Here is a 14,773-nt window from a genome sequence, read left to right as displayed (position 1 = left end):
CATGACATTAATCTCTGAACAGCACCGAAAATTGTGCTAATTCTAGCTTCTAGGACCAGTTATGTGAAGGGTCAACACTGTTTAATTTCCCATGCCATCCCTCAAAAGAAAAACATCTTTCTCGAAAGATAATCAAGAATAGTCTTGAAAAACATCAGTCAATTATTGATGAAAATAGCTGTGCATGAGTAGTCAAAGTTATAACCAGAAATTATCACTTTGAATTCACAACATCATCTCACTTGTGCTACCATTCCTTCAGCACTTCTGCCAACAGAAAATGGAAGCCTCCTCTGCATCTAAGCTAGACAAGGCAACAGCTAGAAAACAAACTGATTTTTTTTTTCCACTCGTTTGCTCAGAACTGGGACAAAATTGCACCTTTCAACCTTCAAGCATTACCTGTACCAGGAATGATCTGTGTTGGCATAAGGTTTTCTGGTTCATGAGACTGACCCTTTGCACATTTCAGCCACGAGAAGACTTCCTCATCACCAATCTCCTCTGTCTCTGGAATAAAGATTAAAAAAAAAAAAAAAAACCCACACAAATTTATTTATTTAAATACATTTTAAGAGGTTAGAACTGGAACTACAGCAACTTCTATTCCCCAGGTTATAAAACTACCAAATTCATTTTCACTTCACTAGTATCTTAGTTCCCTTCTTGCCTCAATTTCTGAGGATCATATCAGTGTTCTCATAGGGTAAGTTTAACTTTTCCGGTAACCATCTCAAGTTTTTTCCACAAGGAATACCTGCAGATCAGTTTGAAAAAATAAAAAACCTATATGCTTTCTGTGATTACACCTACTTAATAAAGCTAAAAAGTTACTAAAAAGTGAATAGATGGAAAGTAGCCGGACAAATTTGTATTTCATAGAATTACTCAGGTTGGAAAAGGCCTTAAAGATCATCAAGTCTAACCACAACCTAACCATACTACCCTACCTCTAACAACCCTCTGCTAAATCACGTCCCTAAGCGCCACATCCAAACAGTTTTTAAACGCATTCAGGGATGGTGACCCAACCATCCTCCTGGGGAGCCTATTCCAGTGCTTAACAGCCCCTTCTGTAAAGACTTAAACTTACCCTGACACAACTTGAGGCCATTTCCCCTCATCCTGTCACCTGTCACCACTGAGAAGAGACCAGCCCAGCTCCCACTGTAGGCACCTTTCAGGTACTGGAAGAGAGCAATCAGGTCTCCCCTCGGCCTCTTCTTCCCCAGACTAAACAGCCCCAGTTCCCTTTAGTAGCTCCTAGTAGGGCATATTCTCCAAAATTAGATCGAGTCCATAAATGCAGAAAGAATTCTTTCAGCTATTTCCATTACATCCTGGTAAAGAACATCTTGAAGAACACTATGCTCTTTTTTGGTGTATTCTGACAATAATTTCACAGGTTGCAGTATGCAAAAATAAGGAAAGTGAATCTATTTCAATAACATGTTACTTTTATAATTAATTCAGTTCTCTCTGGCAACTTATTACAATAAGTAGACAGTGGGACTCATATTTACTAAGATCGTATTTTGTATATCGGCTTCACAGAGCAACATAACTGTCATTAGTAGACCTACATTTATTAAGATGGTCTACTGTCAGCATACACTCTACCAAAGCTGTCCCAATGCAAATGCACACAAAAGCACCAGATAATCACTTCTGTAAACACAGTGTACCTTTATTTTTTTAGCAAGGTTCATTTTCCTGCATCACAAATCTGAGCATAACAAGGAAGAAAAAAAAACTTTCCAACAACTCCTTTGTACAGAAAGCACTTCTCCGCAGTGTCTGCTTACTAGTCCATCTTGTGATAGCTCAGAATAGGCTTAGTATTATTTAACTCTTATATCTTCTCTAAGGAAAACACAGAACTATGCAGCAGTCTGTTTTAGTACGTACCCTATGCCTACTGATGTTAAAATTTTAATATAAGAACTCTAATCAAATAGATGAAATACAGGTATTTAAGGAAACACAGAATGAACAGCATCACGTAAGACTGCAGTGCTAAAATTCCAAACCTAAAGATCCCCATGCCGATACTCACCAACTCTTCTGCAAAACCTTCAGCAACTACCTACAAACCATCCCCAAAAGCCAGCTATTTCCTAGATTACAGCAGGAAAAAAAAAATCCAGTTCTCACCACTACGTGGACGATTCTTCCTCAGCCGGTAACAGTCCAGACAAACCCCGAATCCACACTTGCGACAAACCCAATGAATATTGAACAGAGTCGTCTCACATACATCACACATTTCCCGCACACCCCGCACTGCTCGCTTCCACGCCACTTTCTCTATAAACAGAAGGAACGTGAGGAATTATTGCTTTGACATTCTATGTTTCTGCCATCTAATGAGAATATCACAACATCGAGAAACAATTCACAGACACATGACTTGTGGGCAGAGCATAAAAACACCTACTTTTTTTTTTTTAATATCCAGAGACATCTTTTGTGTCAGTAGTCTCTTGACACTACTAACATCACCATTGTTAAGTTGCAAGGCCAAGTCCCAAAACACATGCTACAGGAAAATTAACCATTTTGCAGAGTTCTGTAGAAACTGAAATTCAAGCAGCACTTAAGGAAGTTACAGGAAAACAACAACAACAAAAATCTTCCGCTAGTTTTAAGAACTAATAATGTGAGCCTATATGACTGAGCATTTAATTTTCTTGATTGGATGAATGTCAGTTCTTTGAATTTTGAATGCATTTGGTGAAGAATGGCTCCTGCTGCACACTTCAAAAGTGAGAACGAAAAATCAGAGCTATCCATGTGATAGGCTGAATTGGATACATTGAAGAAATTTATTTCAAATTCACTTTCCCTCATAGTGGCAAGCTGTCAACTAGTTGCTCAGCTGAGCCACTGCAAGCTGAAAATACAAGCTGTTCCTTACATGGAAAATCCTGTGCTTTCAGGATTCAGGAACCCTGAACATCAGAGGGACAGGAGTATGTTTAAAAAAAAAAAAAAAAAAGTTGCTCATTAAAAGGAAGTTGGTCTCAAAGTGATAAAGTGTTTATTTTCATTTTTTTTAAAACAAAAACAAAAACAGGTCAGCTTTGTAACTTACTTTTCAATAAGCAAATGCAATGATGTCTGGGAAAGTTACCATTAGCCTTGGTAGAAATGCTACACTGATCCAAAAGACAACCTCAAACCTGGGTCCAACAGTCACACACCTTAAAAAAGTGAGTACAGCTGCCTTTTTTGGGAAGAGAATATTTTTAACAAGAAATAACATTATTTCACTGCATTGTCTACACACTACACAGAGAAGACAGATAAACAACACGCCAAAAGCCCTGCGCTTACGATGTGGCTCCACCATCATCATTGCTTCCTTTTCTGACATAACGAGCTGGCAAAACTGGTCTCCAACATTGGCAAGGATGTATTTTGAAGTCTCCAGGTCAATACCCTCTGCAGGGGAGGAGGAAGGAATCCACAGACTCATGGCATCAGGGTCACTCTGTTGTGGGTTCAAGAAACCCTCTACTCTTAAAATACCTTTCCGGGTAAATATAAGCCTGCAGAAAACAGGATGAAGTAACTGGGAATCTGCTCAACGACCTTTAATTTAATTAATGCCATCTACATTAGAATATAAACACAACGGAAAAAAAGGCTTGAACTACAGCATTATAGTAGTAAATCTATTATGCAAACCCAAATAAAGCAGGGAATAAGACACACAAAGGCAATGGCAGCAAAACCCAACAGAATGAATTTCTAGGTCTCGATACATGTTGGTGGGAAATTCACATACAAGAGATTGTTCACAGCTTGCCACAGTTCTATGCTATTAACAGAATAAGATGACAAAACACAGATTACTTGGGCTGCTGAAGATACTGCCTGTAAAATCATGTATGGTTCACACTATATTTAAACTCAGTAGACAGTTATTTCTCAGCTTTTGGGAAACCAATATTTCAGTTCTAGCTAGTGCTGCTAGCACTTAAAAGCTGTTTAAGCCATTCACATTACAAGACACACAAGAATATTTATTGTACCTACTCTTCTTAATGCTGCTCTTCATACAGATGAGAGAACTATTTTTTATCCGTAACAGTTGACACCAATAGTTCTCATGTAAAACTTCTGACATATTAGGAAAGCCTGAATAACTTCAGCCATTATTAAAAGTAACTTCCTTCTTCGGCAAAGACAAACTATGCTTTAACCTCAATGCAAATTAATTTTCAACAAGTTCAGAATGCAGATATAATCCTTACGGGATAGTTGGCACATACTAACATTTCACTTCATTTCAAAGCCTAAAAGAAAAGGACTTTTGCTTGCAAATGATGCCTTGCACTCACTAGAATGGGCAGATGAAGTGGAAGAGAAACTGACTGGTCAAAGAACTGACAGGAGCATAAGGTGGACAGGAAACTGGACATGAGCCACCAGCGTGCTTGCAGCCTGGAAGGCCAACTAAATCCCAGGTCACTTTCAAAGAGGAGTGGCCAGCAGGGAGAAGGAGGTGATGTGATTGTCCGTCTCCACTTAGCCCTTGTGAGACCCCATCTGGAGTACTGTGTCCAGGTCTGGGGTCCCCAGAACGGGTCTAGAAAAGGACACTAAGATGATCAGAGGGCTGGAGCACTTCTCCTATGAAGAAAGGTTGAGGAAGTGGGCTTGTTTAGCTCAGGGAAGAGAAGGCTCTTGGGAGACCTCATTGTGGCCTTCCAGAACTTGAAGGGAGCAAACGGGAGGAGGAATAACTGTTTACAAGGGTGGATAGCAATAGGACAAAGGGGAATGGGTTTAAATTGAGACAGGGGACATCCAACCTAAACCTCAGGAGAACATTTTTCACTCAGAGGATGGTGACGCACTGGAACAGGTTGCCCAAGGAGTCTGTGGATGCCCCATCCATGAAGGCACTCAAGGCCAGGCTGGATGTGGCTCTGGGCAGCCTGCTCTGGTGGCTGGCGACCCTGCACATAGCAGGGAGGTTGGAACAAGATGATCTTTGAGGTCCTTTTCAACCCAGACCATTCTATGATTCTATCATGATTCTATGATAAGCACTACAGAGAGAAAACACAGGTGATGTCCATTCCTCCTCGGCATCAATTCTGTACTCAACTTAGAAAACCTAGTAAAACATTAGCTTCGTCATGACAATATTGTCACTTGTTAAGTAAATTAAAACTGTATCTCTATTCTGAACTCATTATGATAGAGTAAAAGAGCAGCATACAAACTGTTATCCAATAAAGCAAATTCAATCCCCAAGGCTAAGTATGGCAGCCCCCATGGTTCCACCCATACAGCTATACTTTCTAGCAGCAGCTCTTCCTTCACCTCTCCAACTGAGAGCGAGGGAATTCCAAGCAGGTGACACAAACACAAAACAGATAAAATCTTCATTATCATACCCAAGGAAATTAAGTAAAGAATAATTACTTTGTGCTTGGACCTGATCCAAGCTCTACATTTAGACTACGTAGAAAGGAAGGAAGGGTTTGAGCACCTCCGGAAATGGAAGAAGCGACATGCCACAGTTGAGTCATCTTGCTCTTGCTCCTTAAATTTGCGGTACCGTTCCAGACGGCATTCCCGGCACTTGTGCAGATGTGGGGCTACATTGATGCAAGAACCATCTTGGAGAAAAGGCTCACCTGACTGCTTCAGCTTCCTCACCTTACTCATATCCTTCAGCACAGACTGGCCAACTGGGTAAGACAGAGCAGAAGTAAAAAATCCAAAAATTATAGCAATTAAAAAAAAAAAAAAAAAAAATCAGTTAACTGCAACAGCAAAAGGATACTGACCCCAGTAAACATATCCACGTTTTTGTAACCATGCCAATCTAACAATACTGCCCATTTCATCAGACAAAAACTTCTATTAGTCTTTCACATACCACCGGAACCAGAGTTAAAATAAAATAAGAAGTCTCTGGAAAATGAAGGGTTACCTGGTAAAACTGGGCTACAGACACAAAGTACTTACAATTTATTAACGGACATCTCAGCTTTTGCCCTCAATCTCAACAATCAGCTAATTTGAACGACACCTGTAGCCCATTCTCATCAATCAGTGACAGCAGGCACTTTCAATTAGGATGCAAATTGTCAATAAGATTAACAAATTCACACCAAAAATACAAATCTGATGTTTTCAAGTCCACAGGCTACCACAGTTTTGTCCTGACATATTCTTGAATCATTCTTAAGGCAAACACGCTAATTTATATACAAGAAGCACAAAGCTTTAGCCTTGTCAATATCTTGTGTTGGCTACTCACAATAAGCAAGTTTTGTATCTGAGGCTGTTTTACAGAGTTCATTATACAGAAGAAATCCTAGCATCCCACCCCTTTATGTTTCCAAGACATCCTGCATTCACCTTTTAGGGGAGCCGTGCGAGGCCGGCCCTTCGGGGCTTGCTTCCCTTTTCCTTTCCCCAGCAGCAATTCAGCATTGCGCTCTGCATTGGGACCTAGTTTTGCCATCAAGTGGTCTGGGATGCCCTTCATACAAGCCTTGGCTTGCAACTGCTCTTCAGAGTCACTTAAATCCGAGAGGTCACTATTGGTACTGGAATCTGAATCCTGTTTAGATGTCAAGCTCCGTTCATCTAGTGAGAATCTTTTCACAGCTTCAAAGGGGGCTTTGTTGTCCTGCAGAAACTCAGCCTGTGAAGAGAAAAAGCCAGGTGGATGCCTGCCAAACACGTTAGAAAAAGTTTTCAGAAGAGGATTGTCCTGCTGGCCAGGCCCAACATCTGGTTTTTCTTCTGTTGGGCTAGAGGAAAGCGTGGGCATCTCAATAGGCTGTGTCAGGTTGCTGGTTGGTGAGCTGGAACGGCCATTCCCTGCAGTGGAAGGACTCTGAACACCAACAGAAGCTGCTGAGCCGGGAGTACTGGACATCATCTTTGAGGAATCAGTTGTTATAAACAAGGTTTTCTTCTTAGCTAGAGAGTCTGTAGCTGTGATTGATTCTGGCCAGCCAGAAGCAGTCTTATGACTCACAGATGTAGACAGAGTAGAAACCCCTGTCTGAGCTGATGCAAAGCCACTGAAAGGACTAAGTTCTGTTTTCTCAGCAAATGCCAGGAAAGGGTTTGAGGGTTCCTCTCTTGATAGCTTTGGGGGCTGTAAAAATAAGTTTTCATGACTATCTGGGGGGCGAGTATTCAACAAGCTTCGTGAAAAAGCTGGAGTAAGGGTGGGCATGCATTCCACAGGCAGCTTCCGCTCCACAGAACTGCCAGACTGCACGTCCACTGAAAGAACTTTACCTTTGCAGACCCCAGCACCCACGCTTTCTGTGCACTGCTTGAATGAGTCCCGACTAGAGGCATCTTCAGATAAGCTTTCTGAAATGACCGTGAAGTAGTTACTGGAAGGTAGGTTTTGGGTCATACACTGAAAAAACAGGTTCTTAGACAGATCAGAATCTTTCTGAGCCTCTTGTCCAGTATTGCAACCAAAAATGAATCCAGAAGGCTTGCTTTCTGGAGTCACCACTCCATTTGACTGGCTTCTTCCACCTCCAAATGCTAAAGAGTGGGAAGCACCTGGGAGAGAAATTCCAAATCCAGAGGAAGCTGAAAGTGAATTTCGAGAATTCTGAAACAAAATTAAAAAGCATTAGCCTGTTAAAAGGATTGTTATTTGATTCAGCAAAACTTTGGCTCATTTAATTATACAATCAGCCACCATGAAAAACTTATAGCAGAAATATTGCTACATCTCTTTAATAATTCTGTTAGAATGGTTTTTCCTACCTAAAAGGTATTAAAAATTTTGAGCTACTATTATAAAATAATCATTTAATGGGCCCATTATTACTGAAGACACATGGAAAAATGAATACTTAATGACCTGACACACAAGACAAAGTGGGCTAATTCACAGAAAAATAAGGAATTTAAGATGCTATTTGTTTTAGTTCCAATAGATAAGCAAAAGGCCTTAATTCATATTGCTTTTCAGTCATACACTCTCCTGTAGCAAACTCATCCTTTCAATCTCTCGCCATTTCAATATTTGCCCTCCCCTAAACTCATCCTGATCAGCCTCTCCTACTTAACCAGCATCCTTAAAACAATTAACTTAGTTTGTGAAGTTAAATAAACAAAGTCCTCTAGCAGAGGAACAGAGGGCTCCAAATGACTGGAGGCCACCCCAGCTGACAGGCACACAGATGCCTAAGAAATGGTTCCTTCCAGAGGACTGCTCAATGGAAAGCACAAACTGCTTAAGTTTTTAAATATTGAGAAATTTTCTCTCTTGCAGGTTTCCATCACCGTTAGGATATTCATTTGTTCTCTTCTCCATTTCTTCAGATTTAGTAATTCTCACTGTCAATCCTACTGTAACTGATCGTTCTATAATTAATTCATCAGTTCTCTTCCTTTTTTTCAAATTTCCACTTAGAAATCTTCATATAGGGAATACTCATAATAAGGGTGTGTCTCCTCCTTTAAGTGCCCAGGTCCCTTTTCAATATTACAAGGGACAGTAAGAAAAAGGGGGAGCCATAAAAAAAAAAAAAAAAAACGAGAGACATAGACCTGACCAACACACGATAAGAGATGCAGTGATAAGAACCAAATCTGGTCAGTCACACTAATTGATGAGGGCATACGAACAAGACTACAAGAGGCCTTAGTTGTGTGAGGTTGTCTGACTGACGAATGTCAGTTTGGGAAATAAGGAAAAAAGGGAAAGCCAGAAAACAAAATATATCAAGACACAGATCCAAGAAAACAAACAAAAAAACCCACAAAACATGGATGCAAGGACAAGAAACAAACTTCCCACTCCTCCTAATTGACAGACTAACTAGAAACTGCAAGCATTGCTTTCAGCATGAAAGCACTTTGCAACTAATAAGACTGAACTTGGGCAGGGGGCAGACTGAGTGCAGAAGTCAACATCACTCTGAAAACTCCTGAGGGAATGTACAGGAAAAGGGAGGAATAAACAACTGAGGCAGGCAGAAAAAGTGTGCAAAAGGGGGCTGTTAGTGCACTTTTCTGGCTGAGTGCAGAGCCCAATCACTGCAGTCTTCCTTATCTTTGTAATGTTAACTATTCATTTCTCTCCCTTATCTGCGTGCAATGTAAGGACCAAGTGATGGTTACCGGCATGACCTGCGTAGGGGTGAAAACCAGTGCCAGCTACCAAAGCCAGATGAGAAGAGTTGGACAACCTTGTCTTCAGGTGCTCCAGGAGCAAGTGTGGGTCTTTTAATCCCAGGCACTGGAGCAGGCATTCTGTGCATTTCTAAAACAGGCTATGGGATGAAGGGATTACCAGTAGGAGAGAGGACTCAGGCCCGCATGCCTGGTGCCAGCTGCTGGAGATAAGCTGGAGCAGGATGGAGGTCGTCAGCACCTATTATATTGCAAAATCACATTTACATTGTTCCTTGCTATCAACCTCCATTTGTAGTAACTTTATCAATATATCAAGGTACCAAGTTCTTCCAGATACCAGAATTTCAAATTTTTCTTTTTAAAGCCAAGCAAGAATCTTCCTTCTGTTCCTTAACTCCCTCTTGCTTCCCACAGAGCAGAGGCAAGTAGGGGATATATACTGAAACAGTAACTTGTCTCAATACAAGTTGTGTTTGCCAGTTTAGAATTACTACATTAAACATCCTAACAGTTTTTCAACAGCATGAATACGAATGCAAGCCAAGCTTATTAAGCAAGCTCAAGGACTAGATCACACTGTGATAAAGTCTATAGCCCAGCCCAAAGCAATCTCAAGAACCATAGCTTCGAAAGAAACAACCAAAATTAATCATATCTCAATCAATCAAAAAAGACCCCAAAACTTGTCTATGCTAGATTTCCTCCCCTAAAGACATTACTGTTTGGCACAGTGCTTCGGAGAAGAGGAGGCTTGGAGGAGAACATTTTGCACTCTACAACTTTCTGAAGGGAGGTTGTAATGAGGAGGGGTTTGGCCTCTTCCCCAGGCCAAACAGGACCTGAGGAAACAGCCGCAAGTTGTACCAGAGGAGGTTTAGGTTGGACATAAGGAAGAACAACTTCTCTCAGAGAGTGGTCAGGCACTGCAATGGCTGCCCAGGAAGCTGGTGGAGTCGCCATCCCTGGCAGCGTTCAAGAGGCATCTGGATGAGGATGATCCAACAAGATCATCTACAAGATCTGCTTGGTGCTTGTGGTGGCAGCGGTGATGGGAGAGCGGTTGGACTGGATGATCTTGCAGGTTGTTTCCAACCTTGCGATTCTATGATTCATTTCTGGCCTAGCGGTTTAACTGCAAATTATAAAGCCAGAACATTGTTATTAGTTTAAAACAAGTAATTTGGGGTTATGGAGAGTAGGGAAGAACATGCAGTACGAAACTCTCAGCACAATCAAAGCTCTTCTTTAATAACAACAGCAACAGATACAATTCTGACCACTCACAGCGAGAACTTGTTCACAACTCTGATTTTGTTTTATTCCTCCGGGCAGAGAAGAGGAGTGAGAATGAACAACAAAAGGTTATGCTGCTATATAAAAATTTCATTATGTAACTTTCCTGACTTCTGCCATCTAATTTCTGCCTTATGTTTTTAAACACTTTGCCATTACTCCACTCATTAGCTAATAAAGAAGAGATGAATGTAACTCATTTAACCTCTGGCAATCACCTTGGAATTCCTAATGCATCTTCTATATTACTAACGTCTTTATACTGTAAAAAACAAGTTTCTTCTCTTCTGTCCTCCTTACAGAGATGGGGCTTCGAGTTAGTCTTTTTTTATTTGGTCAGTTGTGTTTTAATTTTTTAATTTGATTTTCCTTTGATTACTTATATATATATTTTTTTCCCCTCCTTGAAAGGCAAAAATAAAAATTAATAGGGTTTCTCTTCTATTATTCCCATTGAAAATAAGGGTGCATAACTAAAAGATCCTTAATCCACTACCATACCAAGCTCTTTAAACAAATTGATTCTGAAGGTACCCATCTCAAGTCTTTCAATTACTTTGCTTTCAACCCTACAGAGTGTATGATGCTAGTGGCTCATTTTTCTCATACAGAGTTATCTCTTCTATAGGAGTGTATAATCAAGATGTTATAATTACAGTATAATTGTATAATCAATAGATATCAAGATGTTATGATTACAATATAATCAAGAGAATTAGGCAAAGTAAACAACGATCACAAAAGAGAATTAGTGGAAGAGCTTACCCTTCGGCTGAGCTCACCACAAAACACCAAGAGGGGCGATCTCCAGCAGAGATCCTTCCCCTCTGGTAGCCAGCTCTTAAATAGGTCTAGGAGCCAGGCTCCACCCCTTCCGGCAGCACAGGTGAATTGAATTGCCTTCAGCTGTGCTCCTCTGGCTGACTCAAGGCTCACCTCAGGTGATCAATCAGAGGTTCAGGCCGTGACTCAGCAGTTCCCATACAAGGAGAAACCAGGAATCCATAAAAGGTCCTCCAAATACAGCTTTATATAACTTGAACATTCAACTGAAAGCATATTCTCAGGAATATTTGCCAGCAAGAAGACAAGAGATTTTAAGTAGGCTACGTTCCACGCAACATGACCAAATTGATTATGTGAAGTGCAGTGCTCTAAATTACTTTAAGGTTGCATTTTGTAAAAAACTGCATTTAAGAAACTAAGGCTGAACAAAGAACAGTGTGCTGAAAAGTTCTCTATCAAAAACTATTTTCTTTTGGATCCTTTCTTAGATCAAATGATTGAAAGATCATTGTCTCTGGAAGGGAGAGATTTATGAAAGAAAAAATAGTTTTCAGTTCATGAACACACTTAGTACTACAGACAAGTTCTAAAAGATCTGATACTGAGTGCATATTTCTTCTTGAAGATGGCAAGATCATATTCTACTCACCTCTCCCTGGGTTTGCGTTCGGCCTGTTTTCAGTTTCTCCTGTCCAGTAATTGCTGGCAAACTAGTATCGGAGATTCTCACAGTTGTTGGTGTCAAAGCAGCTGTACTAACTGTGGTTGCAGAAGTCACTGTGCCTTGGCCAATCTGTTCCAGTGATTTTCCAGCCTCTTTACATCCAGATCCAACTAGCAATGTTTGTCCAGACACAGAGGAAAATGGAGTGAATGGCACTGGTGTGTCACCACCAACTGGCTCATCCTGGACTACCAATGTTCGACCATTCTCTTTGGTGTAAGTAGCAAAGCGAATATTGCGATTAATTTGAGGAACAAATGAAGGCAACTGTTTGGCCCTTGGATCCAGTCCTGTTTCACTACTGGAGACTCCTTTCCAAGGACCTCTGCTTGCCTCACCTCCATCACTACCGTTGCCATCCACCTCACCCCTCTCCTTTAGCTTCTTTGTCGCAGGATCACACCCGGAATCTGAAACATTTTTTCTCCTCCGTCCATCTTTTCCCTCAAAACTTTCTCTCTTCTTCTTTCCTTTAGATGACTTCGATGCTTTTAGTCCCCCTCCCTATAATAAAAAACCCCATACAATCAGTAAACAGAACAAATAAGTCTACCTCTAAGAGCATTTTCTTTGTTAGAACAAGGTTTACTATAGTCTAAGCTTAGAAACATTTTTTCAAAAACAAACTAGCAGATCTGAAGAAGGATACAACGTAAACAACAATCAGCAGTCTTCTTGCGGTTGCTGAAGGAGGCTCTTTATTTTTGCATTAGGGAAGGATCTCCGAAGTAAGCTTGTTAGGTGAGCTGTTTTGCTGTTCCACATGCCATATCATAGCAAACTCTATGAAACACACAACATGGACACACTCCAACATAATTCTTGCTCATGTAAGGCAGGTATTTGCACACTAACTCGTGCAGCAAGTCTAATAACTATGGCTCTTTTCAAGGGCAGACCTCTCGTCCATTACCCAAAGCCTGTAATTTTCAACTGTACGATATACCTTATCCTTCAGCCTAGGGTAAAAGCACAGGTCCAAATGTTATCGTGGCACCTCTCAACTGCAGCAATGAAATGCCACAAGCTTACCAGCCTCCTTTAGAGAGGCCAGAAGATACTTTTTAGAAATGTCTAGCAGGGTTTGTGGAGAAGCATAGGGTGATCCTGTTAGAAGGAAGGCTGTGAGCATAGAGATTCTTTAGCAGAGCATTATCTCTTAAAACAGAACACAATAACACTGATTACTGAAACCCCCCAAGAGCCATGCTGAAGTTAGTAAAACAGGTCTGAACTAGAAAAAAAATAGATTGTTTAAAGAAAACCAATATCCATTTCTTAAAGTGGTAACTGACAGAGGAAAATTTTCTTCACATTACCAAAAGCCCACAGTAAACACACCATCAGTGTACAGTTATTCTCATGTTCTCTTTTTTCAACACTGTATACAAATAAAGACCTGAAATATTACAGTACCTCACTTGGAGAAGTGTTATCCATCACAACATGAATCAGACGAGGATCCACTGACTTTATTTCACCAGTCTAATTTTTATGCAAATGAACATTGAGGAGGTAGGAGGAAGAAGAGAAGTGGTTATTTTTAAATTCAGAGTAGACAGTATCAACATTAGGAGACCCTAAACACATGCTTGAATTCCTTAGCAATAACTAAAGGCTTTCAGTTTACCTTCCATTTGTTCCATCTCCCTAGTCCAAGAACTTTCAGATTTGATTGCAACCGTTGCTTTCTTACATATCTGTTCTAATGAGCATCTCTAGGTGCATCTCACTGCATTAAACACAACTGTCTAAATCTGTTTTAGTATTGTTCTAGCATTTTGTAAATTCATGCTGCTAGACATAGAAAAGACTACGTCAGTTTATGCTAATAATCCTCATCAGTACCTCTGCTAAGGCAGCGATGATTACCCAGTTTTTGTAGCAGTGCATGGAAGTTACCTTTTTATCTGACAGTAGATACATAGTAAATCTGCTTCTTTCCTGGCATGCACCTGCTGAAAGCCTATACTCTACAACTTCAATCTCTCCAAAGTACCAGACTTATTAACCATACATTGTATATTTCTTTCCTGTGAATTAGCAATAGATACAGTATTCAAAGTGTAAGATTATTGCACGTGCGTATTGGACTCAGTGGGCACACTCAGTGCATTTGTTCAACGCGCTTATAGCATATGGAAAAGGCTACAAGGAAAAGAAACCCACTGCTTTAAGAACATCCACACAGACATACAGATTTCTTTCTAGCTGCTCCTGAAAAAGGAAGCCATTAAAAGCAGGCTGCGGGTAAGGCTGAACTACTGTCAAACTCCACACAATCACATAATGCAAACCAAAAACTGATTGGAACAGCCTAAGCTGAAGTACCTCAATTCAGTTTAGACTAAGACTTCATTTTCTATCATGCACTTATTTCAAACCAATTCCCCAGTCTGTCAGACAGAAGCTGAGAAATGGCACAGGAAAACCACAGCCTAACCAATCCAGAAAGAAGCTTTCCTTACTTCTAACTCATGGAGAATAACAGCTTCATCACAACTTGAGCTTCTGGGTAGAAACTGTATTTTAGGAAACTTAAAGCAGCACTTCATATTTTTACCTCAGTCACAGACACCTCCATGAGACGTGTTATTGGGTCTTGATGGCTCACAACACCGCAGAGCCAGCTATTTTCATCTTCTGGTTGATAAACTTTAACTCTTTGGCCTTGGATACTGTAAGGAACTGGAAAAGAAGCACTTCTGAGTTTATTTTCAAGGAAGCTCAGCATCATGCAAGATAAGTATCATATAATAAAAAGAGTTCAGGCCCTAATTATGCGTACAGAAGCGTCAGCTTTCGAGCAGAACAAACTTAAAA

General features: G+C 40.5%; 1 protein-coding gene across 3 annotated transcripts in view; it reads right to left on the bottom strand.

Annotated features, from left to right (window-relative positions):
- Positions 1-14,773, bottom strand: part of KDM3B (lysine demethylase 3B) — a 49,693-nt gene that overhangs the window by 18,379 nt on the left and 16,541 nt on the right. For 2 of the 3 annotated variants that reach the window (XM_042826509.1, XM_042826511.1), the window contains exons 5-12: positions 14,514-14,638; positions 13,367-13,435; positions 11,876-12,454; positions 6,385-7,612; positions 5,507-5,708; positions 3,337-3,551; positions 2,155-2,307; positions 403-510 (exon numbers count right to left, since the gene is read on the bottom strand). In XM_042826509.1, coding sequence (XP_042682443.1) covers positions 403-510; positions 2,155-2,307; positions 3,337-3,551; positions 5,507-5,708; positions 6,385-7,612; positions 11,876-12,454; positions 13,367-13,435; positions 14,514-14,638 — 2,679 coding nt within the window. The remainder of the gene's footprint in view (positions 1-402; positions 511-2,154; positions 2,308-3,336; positions 3,552-5,506; positions 5,709-6,384; positions 7,613-11,875; positions 12,455-13,366; positions 13,436-14,513; positions 14,639-14,773) is intronic. The other variant, XM_042826510.1, reaches the window with a different exon arrangement.

This window comes from Centrocercus urophasianus, unplaced genomic scaffold (genome assembly GCF_019232065.1).
Source record: "Centrocercus urophasianus isolate 14NV4802_14NV808 unplaced genomic scaffold, USGS_Curo_1.0 seq_26, whole genome shotgun sequence".
In the NCBI taxonomy this organism is placed as follows: Eukaryota; Metazoa; Chordata; class Aves; order Galliformes; family Phasianidae; genus Centrocercus; species Centrocercus urophasianus.
Note: the sequence above shows the minus strand (reverse complement) of the source record. Positions and strands in the feature narration are given on the sequence as shown.